Source organism: Scardinius erythrophthalmus (genome assembly GCF_964197995.2).
Source record: "Scardinius erythrophthalmus genome assembly, chromosome: 3".
NCBI classification, from domain to species: Eukaryota; Metazoa; Chordata; class Actinopteri; order Cypriniformes; family Leuciscidae; genus Scardinius; species Scardinius erythrophthalmus.
The window spans coordinates 30,296,828-30,318,700 of record NC_138223.1 but is presented as its reverse complement, the minus strand read 5'-3'; the positions used below and the strand labels follow the sequence as shown (position 1 = coordinate 30,318,700).

At 36.5% G+C, this 21,873-nt stretch overlaps 1 protein-coding gene across 3 annotated transcripts in view; it reads right to left on the bottom strand.

Annotated features, from left to right (window-relative positions):
* Window positions 1-7,268: 7,268 nt before the first annotated feature.
* The window catches only part of arhgap10 (Rho GTPase activating protein 10), an 87,777-nt gene continuing 73,172 nt past the window's right edge, over window positions 7,269-21,873 (bottom strand). The window contains exons 20-23 of one of the 3 annotated variants that reach the window (XM_081362066.1): window positions 19,744-19,903; window positions 13,108-13,212; window positions 9,932-10,023; window positions 7,269-8,424 (exon numbers count right to left, since the gene is read on the bottom strand). In XM_081362066.1, coding sequence (XP_081218192.1) covers window positions 8,336-8,424; window positions 9,932-10,023; window positions 13,108-13,212; window positions 19,744-19,903 — 446 coding nt within the window. In that variant the 3' untranslated portion in view covers window positions 7,269-8,335. Of the gene's footprint in view, window positions 8,665-9,931; window positions 10,024-13,107; window positions 13,213-19,743; window positions 19,904-21,873 lie in introns of all 3 variants that reach the window. The other 2 variants (XM_081362067.1, XM_081362068.1) reach the window with 2 other exon arrangements.

Below are 21,873 nucleotides of genomic sequence, written 5' to 3'. Positions count from 1 at the left end.
GCAACAAAACAACAACAAGGAAACCACAACAAAAAAGAGAGAGAAACAAACAAAAACAACAACAACAACAACAACAAAAAACGGATTATACACACTTTCAGTATCTGATAATACTAGAAATACCCCTAATGGCAACTCATTTCTTCTTCTCTGTACTTTTCAAAAATCTTTTGTTTGTATTTATATTTGAAAAGAATGATGTTTGGACATTTTTTCATCTCTATCTCTAAATTATTCCACAATTGAACCCCATTAACTGTTGGGCTAAAACTTTTCAAAGTTGTACTATGTTTCTGAATCCTAAAGTTTAATTCTTCACGTAATTCATAATAACCAGTACGTTCCTGGAACCTTCTTTGTATTTGACTTGGTAACAATTTGTGCCTTACTTTGTATAGCATCTGTACTATTTGAAACTCAACAATGTCAGAAAACTTCATGATTTTAGATTTTAAAAATAGTGAGTTTGTGTGGTCCAAAAACCCAACCTTATGAATTAATCGAATAGCTCTTTTTTGCAGCATTACTATTGGTTTTAATGTGCTTTTATAAGTACTACCCCATACCACTGAACAATAATGTAAATAGGGCAAGATCAGAGAACAATATAACGTATGCAGAGCTTTGATGTTTAAAATGTGCTTTACTTTTGAAATTACTGAAATGCTTCTTGATATTTTAGTGATTACATATTTAATATGAGAGTTCCAAGTAATTCTATCATCAATAATGACTCCAAGGAATTTGATTTCATGCACCCGCTCCATAACCACACCCTCTATCTGAATGGCTTCCTGAGCATTAGAATTACAGTTGCCAAATATCATCATTTTACTTTTACTCAAATTTAGTGATAATTTGTTTTGTTTGAACCACATATTAACACGTTTAAGTTCCAAAGTAACAATTTGACACAGTTGATGTAAATCGTCTCCTGATGCAAAGATATTTGTATCATCTGCAAACAAGATGAATCTAAGTATTTGAGAAGTTTTACAAATGTCGTTTATGTACATGTTAAACAACTTTGGGCCCAAAATGGACCCTTGAGGTAAGCCACACACAATTTCTTGACAACTTGACTGATAATCACCTATTATCACACATTGTTTTCTATTTTTTAAATAACTGGTAACCCACTGTAGTGCTACCCCTCTAATTCCATACTGTTTAAGCTTATTAATTAATATGTCATAATTTATTGTATCAAATGCTTTACTTAGGTCAATAAATAACCCTATTGCATATTTCTTATTGTCTACAGCATTAGTTATTTCCTCAATTATATCAAAGAGTGCATGCGAAGTTGAACAATTTTTCCTAAAACCAAACTGATTATCTGAGAGTAATTTGTTTCTTTCAATAAAGCTGTCAAGTCTAGAATTGAAAACCTTCTCTAAGATTTTTGAAAATTGCGGTAAAAGGGAAACAGGCCTGTAGTTAGTAAAGAGATGCTTATCTCCTACCTTAAACAGAGGAATCACTTTTGCTACTTTCATACTTTCAGGAAATTGGCCAGTATGCAACGATAAGTTACAAATGTATGTTAACGGCTTACAGATACTTTCAATAACACTTTTTAAGGTCTTCATATCCATATCATAATAATCTGTCGAGGTTTTATTTTTACACTCTCTAACAATATCCAGTATCTCTTTTTCATCAACAGGATTGAGAAACAATGTCTTAGGATTTGTGACTATTAGCTCACAGTTATAGCTATCAACATTTGCAATTTTTGCCGCGAGGTTCGGGCCAACATCTATAAAGAATTTATTAAATGTTTCTACTACCTCATTCATATTATTTATAGTTTTATCCTCATCTTTGAAGTATTGTGGATAACTGATCATTCTAGGTTTGTTTCTAATTAAACTATTTAAAATATTCCACAAGCCTTTGATATTATTCTTATTATTATCTAACAATTTATTATAATACTCCTTTTTATATTTTCTAATAATACTTGTCAATTTATTTTTATATATCTTATACTTATCCTCCGCTTCTTTTGTTCTATCCTTTATAAATTTTTTGTAAAGTAAATTTTTTTTCTTGCATGCATTCAGCAGCCCTTTAGACATCCATGGATTTTCATTGCACTTTCTTTTTTTACAGTATTTTCTTATTGGGCAATTTTTATCATATACTTTTTGAAATACTCGCACAAACTCATCATATGACTTGTTAATATCATTCTCTCTGTATATAATACTCCAATCTTGAATTAATAGTTCATTTTTAAATGCTTCAATAGTTTTCTCTGTTTTTACCCTTCTAAACCAATACTTGTTTTCCTCTTTATTTTTTTTATGTTCATTTTTATACAATGCAAAAACTGGAAGATGATCACTGATGTCATTTATCATTAGTCCGCTGACTGTATTACTTTCTATTTCAGCCGGGGGCTTTGATGAGTAAAGCATTCTTTTATTTTTTTGACCACAATGCATCCCAGCATCAAACAGGCCTGCAATATTAACTTTGAGACTTTCATATTGAGTTAATTGAAGGGTGAGCTCATATTGGCAGCTTATTATTTGGTTAAAGAGTCCTTTGAGTTTTAAGAAAGAGGTTGGATGACTCAACTTTAAAGGTGTATATACATTTAGGAATATTTGTACATACCTAAAGGAATATTTACAAAGAATGAATTTATGGAAGGTTGTAATTGATCTTTTAATAAATTTTAAGCTTAAGGGACCCAAGGAAAGTAGTAACAATCACAGTTACAAAAATTAAGTTTCAGTTAGTAAATAACCACACTTAGCTCACAACAAATGGGAAAATACAAAGCTTATTAAGAACTTAGGGGGCTCCCTTATACAGTGCATCTAAAAAGCAAAAGGTCAAAAGCGCTACAGACAATTTTGATTTTATGGTGACTTTAAAATGCTGACAACGTATTGTTCATTGCTAGTTGATGATGTCTAATGCATTAACTCATGTTAATTCATTAAACCTTATTTTTATGTGTTACTGTATTTTCTTCTAGATGTTTTAAATATTTAGACGTTAACTGTTGTGGATAACAGTAGAAATACAGTGAATTAGATCATGGGATGCTGCAGACATCTGAGTGGGTGTTGAGTGAGTGGAAAGAAACAGCAGCAGTAGGAAGAAAAGGGAATGGATGAAGAAAAAAAAATACCTGGATACAGTATGTGGCAAAGCCCAGTGGAAAACAGAGAGACAGAGAGAAAGAGAGAGAGAACACACACTAAAACAGGAGAATAAGTTTGAGTGACCAAATCATAATTCAAACATCTGTGGCAGATTTCAGTTTTAGAAAATTATGTTTCTCCTGGGGAAGTGAGCATGAATGAGGCAGTAAGTAATTATGGTAATATGAGTAGGAAAACAGCAAGTCTCGTCTGTATTTACTGGTGCAGCAGCGATGGAAAAAATCCTCTGAAAACAGCACGAGAGAGCAAGATCTTCTGACAAAGAACATAAGCATTAACAATGTAACACCTCCACGTCCCCAGAGAGAAAATTCGCCATTAACCTCGTTAGAAGCCCGATCTAAAAAATGTGCTTGTTTGCCAGACTGTGAGAGTAGACAGTATTACTTTTGCTCTTTTGCGCAAATCCGCAGCCCACTCCAAATCTCTCACAGATTGCCAATAGCGCAAGCTGTGTAGTCCTGCCAGATAAACAGAATCTATTGGATCAGGCAGATTTCAGGGCTGTGGCTTCACACATGGCGGCTTCTGTGCCCCAGATTCTCTGCTCGCAGACATTCAATCCTTTTCAGTTTTGTTTTTCAATGTCCCACCTTCTTTGTCTCATTCATCCGAGATACAAAAACATAACAGTTTGCTTATATTTCATACATAGCTGCATCCAGGGCAGCATGATGTGAGTATTCTTAAAGAGCACAAAGAAAGTGTAGTATCTTTTACGGTACAGTACAAAACACGGGGGAGGGAGGAGATGCTGGCCGCAAACCGAATGCGCCGGAGGAAACGAAATGAAAACATTCAGAGTTTGGTGGATAATACCAAAGTACACAGCATCATCTACATCTGAGATCAGATCCAGTGCTGCATTGCGCCATCTCACTCTTTAAAGGCAGAGAGACAGTGGAGCAGGCAACACGGTTCAAATAGTGATTTGGTCTCATGACCATGCAGAAAAATAAAAAAAAAAATGGACAGATGGGTAACTTTGTGGTTAAACGGCATCCAAGGAAACAGAAGTGAAAGGGAGACACAGAAGGAGAAAAAAAAAAAAAGCCAGAGGGTGAGAAAGTGAGATGAAGCAGACAGGGATGGCAGGAGGGTGAGTTTGCCCATCTCATTAGCTCGGACTCATCTGATTATGTAAGCACCCGGCTCTTCGACACATCGCCTATTTTTAGCCCGCTCCCATGTCTCGTCCTATCATCTGCTCTATTAGTTATTGGATGTCTGTGACTCCGCCATGTCATGATAATTATGTAATACGTGGTACTCAAACACACCCATTCAGGGGCACACATCTCACAGCAGTCTGGAAGACATTTGCGCGCTAATGATGTGTACAGTGCACTGAAGTGTGACAACACGCACACACACACGGCAAAGGCCGGAGGTGCTTTGTAAGCTAATTAGACAGAGGCTGTGACTATACTTCACTCTACAAGAAATTACCCTGTTTACTTTTTTTGTGTTTCAGCGCACATAATTTCAAAGACAAAAATTGAGTTGGTAATCTTTTATCTTCCTCTGAAATGACTTATCTTATGGGTGATGTTACCAAGAACTCTTTTTTGAACTTATTTTTTGACCCCTTCACTCGATCACCTGGCATAAAGAGATCACTTTTCAAAATCCAATCAGTTCCTCTTTTTCTCAGTAAAGGGATAGTTTACCCAAAAATGAACTGTTCGTAACTCAATTTACATTTCTCAATAGCTACATTTACATGCAACCAAGATTGATGGCTCAATCAGACTAAAAGTCTTCAAGTACTGTTAACACGTCAAATGTTAAGATTGAGCTCGATCTGAATTAAATCTTGATCCGATTGAAAGGGGTGGTGTAGACCTCGAATAATCCGGAGGGCATGTAAAAAAGCATGTAAACCATTAAATCTGACTATTTTCTGAATATTTACTAAATATTTATAAGATGTCATCATGGCAAAAATTACAATTATACTTGTGGTAGCTCCGGTGACATTATCACGATTCTGAAGACGACAAATGAGGACGTATGCACTGTTTTGTTTGGAATACATGTAACGCACATGCAAACGGATATGTGAATCAGATTGCAATGTTTACAGATAAAATAAACAGATCTTTCAGAATGTGAAATCAGATTCGGATTTAATCCAAAGACATGTACACAATATATACACCAAGACAGTGCTGTTGTTGAATGGAAGAAACTGCAACACGCAATATGGCGGCTCTAGAGATGCAAGTCCCGCCTTCCAAATAAAAGAGCCAATAGCAAATGGGTAAAGTTATCTCATCACTGAAGCTGCTGTCAGCTCTGGTTCTCATAGAAACCCAAGACTTGTGCTTAGGACTGCACATGGGCATATTTATTTTTTTAGCATAAGAAACAACATTTATGAAACCGATTTTATGGCCTATTTGAAATTTAGGTTTGTTCAGCATTTGTTGCAAACCTGTATGACTTTCCTCTGGAAGACAAAATAAGATATTTAGATTTTTTAGATATTATATATATAGAAGTCTCATTGTATGGGAAACAAACGTTCTTTAAAATATATTCTGTGCTCCGCAGAAGAAATAAAGTAATACAGATTTGGAACAACATGAGGATTTACTGTAAATTATGCCTTTATTGTTTATGTTTTTATTTTTTTGGGTGATCTACACTTTTAAACATACTGTTTCACAAAAGAATCTATCATATTACAGAAGTAAAATGAGATGTGGATACCATTTTATGTTGACAGGATCAAGAACCTCGAAAATCCCTTTAAGTGTACTTAAACAAACTACAGTTGTGCTGCAGGAAATGTCCACATATCATGTGTGTACGATCATGAAAGGGAACGGGAACAGGAAATAACCTAAGCCAGACCCAGAAACTCCAATCACAGTGTGTGTGTGCTAACCACTGCACTGTGGCTCCAACAAAATAGTCTATTTTTATTTCAAATAGCTTGTTTTCAAGCACTTCATCCAGTGTATGGTAAAGACCTAGACTGGAGTGTGCTACAGTTCAAGCCCAATATGAGGTGGCAGTCCAAATATGCAAGGAAATGAGGATTTAATCCACTTAATGGAGAGAGGTTCAATGTAAAAGCTGCAGCTCCAGGGCTAGAAGTGTGTAGAAGAGAGAATAAGCCAGTATACCCTAAATGCAATAGACAACAGTTAATTTACATACAATGCAAAATCATTAAATATATATTGAAAGTGTGATTAGACACTTGGTGACACTATCTCTATCTATCTCTCGATCTCTCTCTCTATCTCTCTATCTATCTATCTATCTATCTATCTATCTATCTATCTCTCTATCTCTCTCTCTCTCTCTCTCTCTCTCTCTCTCTCTCTCTCTCTCTCTCTCTCTCTCTCTCTCTCTATCTATCTATCTATCTATCTATCTATCTATCTATCTATCTATCAGAGTTTGAGCTAATCCCAAAGACCTTAAAAATCTATCACAATATCCAAGGAGTCATCTTTATATTGTGGAAAGAAATGTCATTAAATGGGACATATACTAAAACAAAATGTGTTAACGAAACATAACCAACCTTAACTGAAACGAAAGAGCTTCTTTTTCCAAATGGATTTCCGGCAAATGCATCAGCAAGTTTTAATGGCATTTTGGTGCTGTTGTTTAAATGGTAGCAAAACAGATAAATGATGGAAAGACACTGCATGTGTGAACAGCAGATGTGGTACATTTACCAGAAAATATATCCAGCTATTTTTACTGCAATTTAACGGATTTCATTTGTGAAAGTGGCTATTGTTTATCATTCATATGTGCAATATTCATATTAAACAAATGCAAACATTTATGAGAAGAAAATAATAGTTTTGAATTTATTCAAGCTAAAGTTTTTCAGCAGAAGCCTTAAAAAAAAGACAGTCTTTTAAACCTCGATGAGAGCACATCCACACAATTAAGTTAATTGACATTAATAAACTACACACAATGTTACTTTATTTTTCATTTAACAAATGTTTTAGTTTGTTTTTCAGAAAGCACATTAGGGGGTCCAGAGAGTGCGCAGCATATGGCTTACATTATTTATAGACACAGTTTGACACATAAATAGAAATAAAAACCAAGATATAAGAATAAAACACTTTATTTATTTAACATTGATCAACAAGAGAGTCAACATCACAAAAATTACATCAATGCCAAGACCTTTGCAGAGGTCATAAATCACTGTCTTAAATAACCGCCGTTACAATCAGTCACAAAAATGAACCCTTGGAACAAGGGCTCTTAGAAAAATGAAAATGGTCTCATTAAACATCGGTGAAGTCCTGCCATTTTAAAGGTCTTTGTGTGAGTGATGTCTTTAAAACTTTTAACCACTTAAAAGATAGGGAAAGTGCTTTGCTTTTAAGTGTCCTTGAACAAACATAATTCTATGTACACAACACCAATGTAAGTTTTGGCAATATTTAATTTGAAGTCATTGTATGTTTTATTTTTTTTATTTATTTACCGGTCTCTGTTCTTCAACATAACATTATAACCTATGTACAGAATAGCAAAAAAAGGTTGCTCTGTTCGAGTTATTGAACAGCGTCACACATGCCATGCATAAATTTAAGGCACTTCGATGCGAACGCATATATCACATATCAATTTCAATATTCAATAGTTTTGTCTAGTAAGTGTTCCAAGAAGCCAAACTGTTTATTTCAAAGTGATAATGATCACTGCACTTTTATAACTCGACACGTTTCCTCATATTTACCACTATACATCATTACATGCCCTTACTAATATTAAATAGAAAAGATATTCAAGGTATCTTTGAGTATTGAGGAAACTAATGCATAACAACTCAAACTACTTTACTAAAATCACGACATGCATTTTAAAAGAAGACAACACAAACGGTCACAATGATGTACGAATACTTTCCCAGGCAAAACTATATTTACATTTCCAAACTTTAAAAGTGCAGGCTCTTTATATGTATATAGCACTTCTTAGCTTATACTTGAACTTAACTCTTGTGCTAGCAACATCTGTGTTTTTGGATACAGTATATACTCTCTCAATGTCTTTAGTGTGAAGAAGGATGGAGGAGCGACAAGCAGTGCCATTGTGAAAGAGCCGCCGAGACCATGGATACCATGTATAGAGAAGTAAGAGGGTTTTTCTTTTCGAAGTTACAGTATCTCCACATAGTTTTCAGGGATGAGTCCTCGCTTTCCCTCCAGCACACCCTCCAGCCATCCGGGCTCCCTGGAGAGTGTCACTGCAGAGCAAAACCACGGACACACAGGTAAAAGTCTTACTGCAGCTCTTCTGTCACATTGCACGTCAGACAAGCAAGAATTCCTCATCGGATGGAAGGCATTTCTTATGTGGATGGTTAGCATGGCTGATGAATGTCAACTACACCACGATGGGTAGGAGTTAGGAACGTTTACATAAAAATAAAAAAGAGAGATACAGCCAGGCCCTGATGAAGTTTGCTTTTTCAGCATTTACTGTGCTAATTTGGGGAGAAAAAAAAAAAAAAGGCAAATGGGACATTGTGGTAAATGGAGCTGATAGAATTATTGATTTATTAATAGCCAAAGTGTTAATAAACAAACACAGAAGAGGTGGGAGATTTGTGAATAATGGGTGAAAAGTTTTTCATTTTTTATTGTTATTATTATTATTATTATTTTTTTTTTTTTTTTTGATGAGAGCAGCGATGACTCAATCCAAGGGTACTGAGGCTCTGGGAATAATTTGAAAGTCTATGTCTAAACTTAGGACACTAATAACTGTGAATGTTAATTATCACTGCATACTGAAGATGCTGAATGCTGTATTAGACATAAGCCAGGAAATACTGGCAAAGACATACTGAACAATTGACCGGTGACGTGTGCAGGCCTGCTTGAACAAACAGCGGGATGCCCGTGCACAGTTAGTTACTATTATTTGTTGAAGGACAACCTATCATTTCAATAAATGTAATGTATTAGAACACTCTGATGAATAATTGGATGTGCAGGAAGTCCAAGTGAATGACAGAAAAATTGTGAAAAACACAAAAATGAAAAAGGAACATGTGGATGCTGTGCTACCAAAATCACATTTACAATCACAAATTATACAAATTGACTAGAAAATAGACAGAATTAAAAATTCTATCCAATATTTTCATTCTTTTATTGCAGGAAGCAAGAGTACAGTATAATACTAATGTCTAGCAAAATATATTTACGTTTTTTTTTGCCTTTCCTGGCTTTCATGTTTTATGCCCATAATGTGACCACCAATGTTTTTGCTGGTTTAAAAAAAAGTTGAGCAATATTGTTTATCTGGTTAAATATTCTTTTCTTTTTTACAAACTTTTAATAAATGTAACAAAATGTTACTTAAGCAATCTGTCATATCATTTGGGAAGCCAATTAACAAAAAAAAAAACCACTTGATTCCATTGGTTCCATTGATTTGGCTCAAAATCAACTCAATTGTATATCAAATTCAGCAAGACTGCTGAGAGGCTTCAGCTGAAGTAGTTGAGAATAGTTTCAGAAAACAGGAGCTCTGATAGTGATTAAGGCCTTTATTTCCTCGTGTCATTCTAGCTCTGTCTCGTTCAATGTGAATTGATTTTAGGGGATGCTACACCCCTGTCCCACTTTCCTCCCTCCACCTATGCCGATATAAGATCAGATTTTTTGTGCTGGTAGGACCCACCAAATCCAATATGTCTGTGGATTCGGGTGAGTGCCTGTGGCAGTGATAACGTTAACACTTACCGTCATGGAAGATTGCGCCAACCTGGAAAGAGAGTTCGGAATCGTGTTCAGCCTCACAGGGGTACACAGCCTTGGCTTTCATGAGGGTGACACTGAAAAATGGAGGCAATCAGTTAGTGGATCTCTCGCTATTCGGAAGCGTGGGGATTAGGACACGACTTTCCAACTAGCTGTAAAGTGGACTCAGCCGAAGTTATCACTGAAAGAAGTCTGTGTGATTAACATCTGTCCGTAAAAATCCCAGAACTGAGCTTTGAAGAAGTTGAGAAGTATGATAGTCATCAAAGAGTAGATATGATTCAAACAGAGAGAAATTCTCAAGCAAGTGTGGGCAGCATCCAGGCATATCCTGCCATTTAGAACTCAAAAATTTGGAGCATGTTCTGCAAAGCAAAGAACCGTTTCCACACCTTTTCATGCATTTCAATGGCTTTTCCATGATTTTATACAACATTTATACTTACTGCATACAAATTTCAATAATCTTATAAAATACAAATTGTAATTGTACTCACAAAGAGCAATTTTAGTCAATCATGTGCAATGGTTTTAAAGACTTTTTTGATTCCAAAAACGTAATGACTTGAGATTTTATTAAAAGGCACCTATTATGCAAAATTCACTTTTACATAAATGTGTGTTGGCAGTGTGTGAGCAAAACCACCCTAGAATGATAAAAATCCACCCAGTGGATCTCAATAAATAATAAGCACTGTCTCAGAATGAGCTGTTCTCAGATTCGGCGCAATGTGACGTAGAATTGAGCAGGCCCCTCCCACGACTAGGGCTGTCACTTTTGTGAAAAAATCATGTTCGATTTTTTAGACATAAGTGTTCATTGAATCGATTGTAAAATCGATTTTCCCTGTCTAAAGACGTTTCCATTTTAAACGCCAAATATGGGCAAATCCACGGACGACTAACAGCCATTAGGACAAACGTAAAGAGGGCACTTGAGACGCGCACAAGTCAGCAATATTCCTGTGAAGCTTCGTGCACAATGACAAACAGGAGCGCAACATTCTCGAAAAACAATAAGCAGAGTGGACTGCCATAACATCAATGAGAAACATCACTGCAGGATTCAGCATGGCTGTGTTTACGGTTAGAAATGTCAAACAAATTTCGCCTACGAAGGCGATTGTAGACCGTAGCCCGAATCTGTGTCTGTATGCATCAGACTGTCTGAATACCGGCAGAATTCACAGTTTTGTAGTAAAAAGAGACACATTATGCAGAAGTATAATCTGCTGTTGTGTGTGTGTATCGTGACGAGCTGGACGCGCTCCGAGAGAAGGCCGTTAAAATCGATTCCTTATTTTGGTTTTCGAAACTTGCGGTGGTTGGTCCGATCGACTGTGCAATCGATTTTCGAACGTAAAGTGACAGCCCTACCCACGACTGTTGAGTGACACTTCAGTTTGAGCCCAGACCCGCCCTGAGTGAGCTGGACACAGAGTCCGCCATTGTTCGACGCTTGAGCAGCTGTAGACAAGAATGTCTCCTAAGCGATTGAAGTGTGTTGTTGATGGATGTAAGAATGAACAACATAGCAGTCTTCATTTACTTCTGTTGTTACTCAAGGATGCATCTGTACTGTTTGTGATCAAGCTTACAGTCTCCGGAGAAACAGGCCTAACGTGACTGGACACGGAAGAAATGAAAGTGTGAGCGCGCTCTTTATGACAGCTCTTCGAGTCATTTTACGGATATAAGGTTTACCAGTTTATTTAGCACCCACTGAAAAGGTTTGTATATATGTGTACTGTTAGTTGTAACGAGTGTTTTGTGTACTTCGCTGTGTATGTTGTTGATAATGAAAGGGAAAGAGAGAGAGAGTTTATGGATAAGATTTTAATGCGCACTTCTTATACTATGTTTATTCAGCTCTTACAGAGATTCTCTGGAGTAAAACTAACGCTCATCTTTTGTGTGATGTACAATAAACTTCACTGAACTCGTCAGTATATTTTGGTCATCATTCGGACGGGTTTTGCTACAGCAGGTTTGTATTAGTCGATAAAAGCAGATGACAAATAAGTTATAACCATAATTAAACTAAACTATACCTGTTCTATGTCCATACAGCATATATTCTCTGGCTCCGTGGGCATTATTGTCCGACCCGGGTCGAAATGAACACCGCAACTGAGAGTTTCTGTTCTGATATTATCAGATGAGATTGTCCTGACTGAAGTGCGAGCTCGTGAGGCTCCGCCCCCTGTGCCGTGCAGCAGCAGTTAATTTGCATTTAAAGGGCACACACTTAAACAGCGCGTTTTTCTGAGCCCCAAAAAATTACAATTTAAACATGCTGGAAAAAATGATCTGTTGGGTATTTTGAGCTAAAACTTCACATACATACTCTGGGGACATCAGAGACTTATTTTACATCTTGTGAAAAGAGTCATAATAGGTGCCCTTTAAATATAACCATTTATTGGAAACAATGTGCGGTTATTGAAGAAGATACAGCAACAATGTGCTCTAGACTCTCTTCACTAGTAGTCGGCAGAATGTTTTATATATTGTCTCAGAACAACGTGCCCTTAAGTTAATATACGACCCAGGCAGACACCCAGAATCCAGAAGTTACAGCAGGAGGTCTATACAACTGCAACATAACAAAGACGTCATTCCTGAAGGTCAGTCATTTTTTTCCAACAGCTTTTTAACAGATTAAAAAGATTTTAAATTGAATGAGTCTGATCACCTGCCATTGGGCATCATTCATTTTATACGATGGAAAGTTAATGCATCTTTGTGTCTGGATCAGAACTATAGATCATTGCAACGGCCCCTGCCTGGAAAGTGTGAGACTGAGAGAAAGTATGTGCGTGTGCGTGCATTTGTGTGTACAGGTGTAGAGTCACAAATAGAGCTGAGGAAGCAGAGATGTTGGCGAGTGTGTGAGTCGGAGGCTAAACAATGACAGATGAAGACTTTGCGTCTTTGCATGAATGCATGTGTGATTGAGTTAATAGCCTGAGGCTGTGAGCTTGGAGTGCGAGTGAAAGAATCAATGAGACAGTGAGAGAGTATATGCGATAAAGGTTGAGCCAAAACCGGCCAACCTGACACTTAAATCAACAGACTTGAACAAATTAATTAGATTCTATGAAAATGGATGTGTGTATAATACATGTTCTTCAGGGACAAGTGTGTTTACATCTTACCTTTCCTCAGGTTTATTCTTTTCCTTTCCTACTGATCCAGGTTTCACCGGTGTAAGTGAGGCAGGGGAGGCATTATTCATCCATGAAGCCGTGGCAGAGCATATCCTGTGGAACAAAAAGTGATACAAAAAATGTATACTGTAATGCTTTCCTAAAGTAAAAGACACCTATTTTAGAAATACTGCCAGCAAGTAGAAGAACAAATAGTGACCTAGGTTTGGACAGATATAATTTTGTTAAAATCCACAGATTGCATACTTTTAAGCTTCTAAGCTACTTTTTGAACTACAAAAACATGAACATCGTCTATTTATGCACATCAAAACATATAAACACAATACAGACAAAAGTTACAACACAGGTTAAAGACCCAACAAATACGCATTCTGCTGCATATATTCCTCCACACAAACCCCTTCATCATTATTCTTAGAGAGGCTGTGCGGCTCAGACAGTCTCACAATCTCAGAGAGGGTTAGAGAAGTGAAGGTTATGGGGAAAACTGCCCAACGTCCCCAAGAATCTGAAGGATTTAAAAAATGCAAATAATGCAAATGAGCACTTTAGATCCACAATAGCTGACAGCAGGATCAGGCACTGCAAATATCAACATGAAATACAGTATTGACTACACACACACACACACACACACGTCTGGTTTACTATCTTTGTGGGGACTCTCCATAGACGTAATGGTTTTTATAGTGTACACACTGTATATTCTGTATACCTCAATTTAGGTCCCCACTGTAACACGAGTCCCCATGAGTCTGTGTGCATTCAGGTTGAAGTCCCCACCGGGATAGAAAAACGCACACGCACGCACGCACGCACGCACACACACAAAAATCCATAGTAAGTAAATGCACCTATTTGAGTTTAAATAATACTAGTAATATAGTACTTAATATAGTATATATAGCATAATATAGTACTTAAAGGTCCCGTTCTATGCCCCTTTTCACAAGATGTAAAATAAGTCTCTGATGTCCCCAGAGTGTGTATGTGAAGTTTGAGCTCCAAATACCCAACAGATCATTTTTTACAGCATGTTTAAATTGACATTTTTGGGGGCTCAGAAAAACGAGCCGTTTCAGTGTGTCCCCTTTAAATGCAAATGAGGTGCTGCTGGACGACACAGGGGGCGGAGCTTCATGAGCTCGTGCTCAGTCTGTCAGGAAAAATTCATCTCACGGAATGATGATAATATCAGAAACTCTCAGTAACGGCGTTCATTTCGAGTCGGACAATAATGCCTACAGAGTCAGAGTGCTGTATAGAGATGAAACAGGTATGGTTTAGTAGTTTAATTACGGTTATTATAACGTATTTGTCATCTGCTTGTAGGCTATGTATCCATTATTTATTAATAGCCTACAAGTCTGCTGTCTGAATGATGATCAAACATATACTGATGAGTTTAATAAAGTTTATTGTACATCACACAAAAGATGAAGCGTCAGTTTTACTTCAGAAAATCACCGTAAGAGCTGAGTAAACACAGTAGGCTAAGTTATAAGAAGTGCGCAAGTAGCCAGTAGAGTTGAGGGAGCATTCCTGTGGGCGGAGGTTAGTCAAGAAACGGTTCTGGTGATGTCACTAATGCAGGATGTAGAGGGGTGTAGTCCAATCGAGCCGTTTTTTGTAGTCAACTTCTGTTAAATAAAATATCTCGCTTGGCATTGAACTTTGAGCTTTATAATTTTACAGATATTATTTATGCTCTAACAGCAACATTACACACTAACTAAAGTTTGAAACATGGAATCGCATGCAACGGGACCTTTAATATTTTCAATACGTATTTACTCAAACTCCTTAGAATCAGCAAATCAGTTAATTGTTAAAACAATTCAATTTAATCATTTGAAAAGAATGGAATTGGTTTGGATAGAGCAAGTTGTGGAACAAGCAATATTCAGTTAGTTAAAATTAATGAAACTGGTTTACATATATTGGATTTATTGATGATAATCTGGTAAACCTGGTTATTGTACATGTAAAACAAGTTTTATTCATACTATAACATAAATCTCATTCTTTAAACTGTGTATTACAAATATTTTATATGCAATTGAAATACATAAAATTAAATTAAGGGCTAAAATATTTTTAATCTGAAAAAAACTTTTTTAATCAATTGAAACTTTACACAGACAAGGTTGCCTAGAATAATGTTGCTAGCTCATAATATTTAGGTCTTGTGGCTTTAAACCTAGTTTGGGGTCAGTAAGAACAAGTCTTTTATGAGCACAAAGTCTGCATTTATTTGATCAAAAATACAAAAAGAGTAATATTGTTAAATATTATTACAATTTAAATGTTAATATATGTAACATTTTACTTTATTTTATTTTAGTTATGGCAAATGTCATTATGCCAGATGTCACATGATCCTTCAAAAAATATTCTAATTGTTTTGGTGCTCAAGAATTATGATCAATGTTGAAAACTATTGCCCTGCGTAATATTTTTGTGAAAACCAATTTTTATTTAAACCAGCGTAAAAACAAAACAAAAAACGTTTTGTTCATTTTCACAAAAGTTGCATGGCCCCTTAGAATATTTTGCTGTGTGAATAGCTGGACATACAATATCAAAAGAAATGTGTGTGCAATATGCCACTTGAATGTGGGTAAGTTTCATAAAAAAAAGCAACAATTTGAGCAAAAATTCACGTTTTTGTCAAAGACTACGTCTGGATGGGATTAAGACCGATGATCAAAACATATGTAGTAGATCGAGTCCATCAACACCCCCAAAGCTTCACAGTCCTGTAGCTCGTCCTGGGTCGACATTTCATTCAGTAACATTAGGAAATTTAAATTTATATGCGGTTTAATGTTGACGATCGCATTATTTTACATATGTAAATGATTACATATGATATCGCTTGTCTCTGCTTCTTCTTCGCATGTTTTGATCAGGAGATTCATAATAATAGCGCTACCGTATAACACTGAAAACACAGAAAGCTGGAAAAGTCAGTCAATGGCGGGGGAAGAGTTCAAACAGAAATCTTTTGTAACATTATAAATGTCTTTACTGTGAATTTTGATCAATTTAATGCATTCTTGCTGAATAAAATTCTCACTGAACCCAACCAATCTTTTAAATGATAGTGTACTTCTAATTTTCACTTCTGTTTTCTTAATTATGTATATTATAAATACCATAAATTGAGCTTCACTTAAATCTGGAAAACCCAGATAACCGTTGAAACCAAGCCATGCTCTTAATTATATTTGGGTAACGCTGGTTTTGAATCTCAAGATAATGGGGACGAGGAATGTGTGTGTGCTGAAGGTGAGGAGTTGTGAAGGACTCACAGAAGCAGGGATAGTGGCAGCAGAGGGGCAAATGAGGAGAAGCATAGTCCAGCAGGAGAGACAGAGGAACAGAGAAAGAGAGAGAAAGAGATATATGTGTACAGTATGTATAGATAGAGAGAGAGATGCGGTGATTTATGACTCTGCAGTGGGTCTGTGAGTCCTCAGCTGCTGCACATCAGCATGAGACTCTAGCAGCGCTGCAGTGCAGCAAATCCACTCATTAACCTCACACCAGCCTCACACACACACACACACACACACACAACTCACACCAGCCGCATGAATCCCAGCTAACACACCACACACTGCTTGATACATACCGTTCACGCTCACACATTTCAAAACAAGGTGAATTTGAATCGTCAAACTCCAAAAGAAAAGCTAAATGAAGTCGGGGAAAAAAATTATAAATAAAAATCCAGTATGGTTGCCCTGGCAACCAGCAGAGCCACAGGGAAATGGTTTCACCCCAAAAATGCTTTTACAATTACAACTAAGCCACAGCAAAAAAATCGTGCTCAAATTTAAGCTATTAAAAACTGCACTCAGCAAAGAATTGCATCTTATGTCTTATTTTCTGATCCTCAAAAAATGTCCTACTTGAAAGAAGTACAAAACGATTTAAGACTGAACAAGAACTGAAAAACAAACACTGATCGAATGTATTTAACAATTCAACTCTTTAAGTGCTGCTTACTGATAAACAATGGGTAAATATAATAAGTACATGCAACATTGGATATATAGTGGTAGATGGAAAAAAAACAACAAAAACTTCAATAATAATGAATTAATTGGTCACCATTTCCACGTTTTTCAAAAATGTTCATTGATCCATGTATTCTTGCAATTAATTAATATTAAGTTAAACACACAACAAAAAGTTAAACACACAGTATATATATGTACAGTATATAGTATATATACATAAATAATTATTATTATTATAAATAATAAAAATCAGTGTATCAGACTATTTACAATCAATCGATTTTTTTTTTTTTTTTTTTGCAGTCCAGAGCGTATACAGATCTATACATGCAAATACAGATTGACCTAGAGTGTATCTTTTGTATAACGGATAACATTTTTCTAAATTATGCCAATTGGGGATACACTGGATTAACTCTCTGGTGCTCTTCAGTCATTTTTGAAAACTTGGTAAAGGTTTTGGCAATTGCCATGTGCCAAACACACGCACGCACACGCACACGCACACGCACACGCACACACACACGCACACACACACACACACACACGATTCGAAAAGGTAAAATGGTCCTGAAAAAAATAATCACACTTGTGCTCCTCGCGATCAAAAATGACTGCATTGTATGCATATGCAAATGGATGGGAGACGATTTTCATCTAGTGGAAACTTTTGGTACTGCATCTACCATTTTTTGAGATATCAAGCTCAAATTTGGAACACAACTTGTTTAGATTTATGGCTTTGACTTACTTGCAGTTTTAGAGTAAAACATGTTTTTGAAAATATATATTTCATATAAAATTTAATCCTCAAAAAGTTAATAAATGGATTATAACTACAGCGTAAATTTAATTTAGTACCATAAATCAACTAAAAATACAAAATATTAAATAAAAAACATTATCGAACTAAAATATAGTACATTCATTTCGTTGAAATATTTTATTTATTTTTTTAAACGTGAAGAGCACCAGATTCTGTGTTGTAACACATTATCTCAAACAAGGCAAGAATACAATGAACGTCTCATCAATTACACGGTGGCCTGTCAACATCCAAAGCTTCATCAAGTGCGATATAGCACAGTTCAGCATTTACTACAGCATCACTGTGATCTGTGCTCTTCTTCAAGGCCAGGGGCTGGGAGATTTACAGATAAACAGGTGACAACCTCGTGACATATGGACAGGAGTAGCTCTGTAAGCGACAGCGCCTGCTAGAAGGGTAAACAAGGCGAACATCTCTCTGTGTCAATAGTGTTTACGGGGTAGTGCTGTGGCCACCTGTCCCTCGGACAAACAGCAGGCAGGATTTACAGGCGCACAGGGAGCCGCTTCCTCTGATGGCAGAGAGTGGGAAACGGCAGGGAGAGAAGCAGAGGGTTACATAAGACCAGCGCCGTCTGCACACAGGACCGCAGGCCAAGAAGAGAGCAGCATGTGATCAAAGCTCGTATGTGTATGGGAAAAGGGGAACTGTGAGCACATGAATGGGTAATTAAAAGAATAAAGGGGGTGCAGGAATGGATGGAGGTTGTGGCTTGTGGAAATGAGTGAGAACAAAATATATCCAAATTTGGAGTGGAGTGGTAGAAACAGTGAACAGATGTTTGGACACAAAGTTTATTTCCAGGTGACTCTGCAGAAAGCGGTGGGCCCCTATTAGGATTCAACACATGAGCCCCAGACAAACACACAGCATCTGAAGGGCTGTGAAAGAGCTGAGAAACCAGAGGCAAAACCTCTGGCAAATAACACTGGCACAGGATAAGACTCTTAGCCCAAGAACTAAATCAAGTTGACAAGCACAGGCTTGAGCTCAGAAACAGAACCAAATACCAACACACACAAAAAAGACTGAAGGGATGGTCAGGTTATGCCTACAATATTAATGATAGTTTTCTGCTACCAAATTATTTTAAATAGCTTTTTAGCATGTTATTTTAGCGTTATTTTATACGTTTTTCTTATGATTTTTGAATTGGCTTATATTTCCAGTTTTTATTTTAGCAAAATTTTTAGTAAATGATGTGCTTTTGCCATTTTTATTAGTTAGATTTTGATTTTTTCAGTTTTGGTTTACGTTCAGCTTTAGTTTTTATTGATTTCCAGTTAGTAGTTTTAACTTATTTCAGTTAGTTGCTAAGGCAACATTTCTAATTTGTTTATTTTAAGTTTTTCATCTAATATATTTTATTTTATTTAACTTTATTTCAGTTAACACAAATGTTTTAGTAGTAACAATGTAGCCAAGAAAAAAAGAAAGAAAAGAAAACTGTTTTATTTTAGGTGACAATAATAGCCCTGCTTCTGACTTGTTTAGCACTAACAGCTTACCACTAACATGCACTTCAATGACATGATTATATAAGGTTTACTTTAGGTTACACAATGTTTTGATAGTCCACTTTAGACATTCTACTAACTAATAGTAACTTTGAAGAAGCAAAAACATATGATTTAATTTTAATACTTTATTTTAAAATGTTAACTCATGACTCTTAAATCACATTATATACCTTTTTATACATTCAACACATAAGCAATGCTTATTATAACAATGGTTTTGGAGAGACAAGTCTTTGCTACATACCCGGTGCTCTCTAGCATGGATGTGCTAATGGTGGCATGATGATTCTTGGATTTCTCGGGGGGCGTTCCAGAGGCGTTTGAGGACTGGGAGGAGACCGACTCATCACTGACCACTGATGCCTCATCATTACCCAGGGCTGGACTCTCAAAGGATGGAGAGACTGGCAAGGGAGAAAATAATGAAACGATAAAGACAATAAAAGACAAAAAGAACAGGAAAATGAGAATGAAAAAGACATATTGAGAGAGAGAGAGAGAGAGAGAGAGAGAGAGAGAGAGAGAGAGAGAGAGAGAGAGAGAGAGAGAGAGAGAGAGAGAGAGAGAGAGAGAGAGAGAGAGAGAGAGAGAGAGAGACTTACCAAACAATACCAAATAATACCAAATAATATGACCTTTGGTGTCTATTAAAATTTGATTAGTAGTAGTGTAATTGAAATGTTGGGGGAACATTCTAATTAATACATTACATCATGATCTAACTAGTAAAAGATGCTTACAGTAAAAAAAAAAAAAAAAAAAAAAAAAAAATATATATATATATATATATATATATATATATATATATATATATATATATATATATATATATATATATATATATATATTTAAATTGTTTGTACATTTGCAACACATTTAAGGGTCAAATAAGTTTATCAAGAAAAAAAAAAAGGTGCACGGATTCAAATTGCACCTTCTTTTAAAATACATTTTGAGGTGATATTCTGTAGCCTGGTGTCGTCATACTCAGATTCTAGTCAGAATATACTGAATAGAATATGGAGATACTGCTCTATTGGGCTGTGATTATGGGGCATGTTTCAACCGAACCAGGAAAGAAAATTTCTCTGCACTCAATTGGACAGACCTACAACCAATCAGAATGTCGATATCTTCTATAATAGACACAATGGCGGAGTCGACATCAATTCTCTAGCGGCAGTCATATGTTGTAAACGAATTCAACCCAAGCGCTCTTTGGTGACGCAGATGATTACGTTACTGTTGATCATCTGTCCATCATCGAATAAAGCCTGACAATTTGATTGGTCCGAACAGCTCTGGTTCAAGCATAGTTGCTCCACAACGAATCCAGAAGTCCAGACCGAACTTCCTGACCTCAAATGTTGTGGGCGGAGCTAAGTTCGGCTGGCATCCAGGCTAGATATTCTGATTCTTTTCTCGTCCTTTCTCAATCTCTAAGCCATTGTAGACATTTAAGGTGCTCTAAGCGATGTCACACGCTTAGACTCCTCACTAACTGCTAGCTGTCTGTCCCCTGAACACATTGTAGACAGCCCAGGCTCCACAAACAGCAACAAAAACAAACTGGGCTAACCCGCACCACGAAACATAACAAACTGTTTCAGCCAATAACCGACAAGAAGGATTTGGGGGTGGGGTTTGGGGGGTTAGTGCGCGGATGAGGAGGAGGGAGGGTCTAGCTAGCCTCCATTTTGTTTGACAATACTTTGAACGTCAACAAGAAGTGACGTCACCCGTTTTATTTTTGAACCTGACAGGTTGTTATTGTTTTTTTTTACACTCTTGTGTATCCAACCAATGGGACTGTTGCCATATGAATTTAAGCAAAAACGTTTGCACCGAGTGTTGGAGGTAATATAAACTGATAACGATTGTGTTATAATAACAAAAAAAGTAACACAAAAGTCCCCAAATTCATAAAAAAGAGAGTCAGAAGTCCCTGTTCTGTTGTATATCCATGTATAGAGCTGGTAAGTCCCGCCCATCCGTAAAACCCCAAGTGGACCTCTAGGTTGAAAAATCATCAATGCAAGTGAATGGGAGAAAATAATTATTTTCTGGTCCCGTTTGAATTGTGCCATGAATGTGAACAAATGTTGTCTGTGAATTTTTTATATAACTTTTCATGTTACGAGTTTGACAGTATATGGTATGATTCTTCGGCTAGCAGTTGCGGAAAAGACATAACGAGAAAGACTACATGTCGCCTATGTGACGTCACCCCATAAAGTTGACTTACCCGTGGTTTTCACCAACCTCAACGATTTTGTCCTCTCCCTGAAAGAAGGAGGTGAAGTGCACCAAAGACACAGCCATGTTTAGCGGGATCCGTGAGCTAGTGTCCGTGTGCTAGTGTGTTGACGTTTCA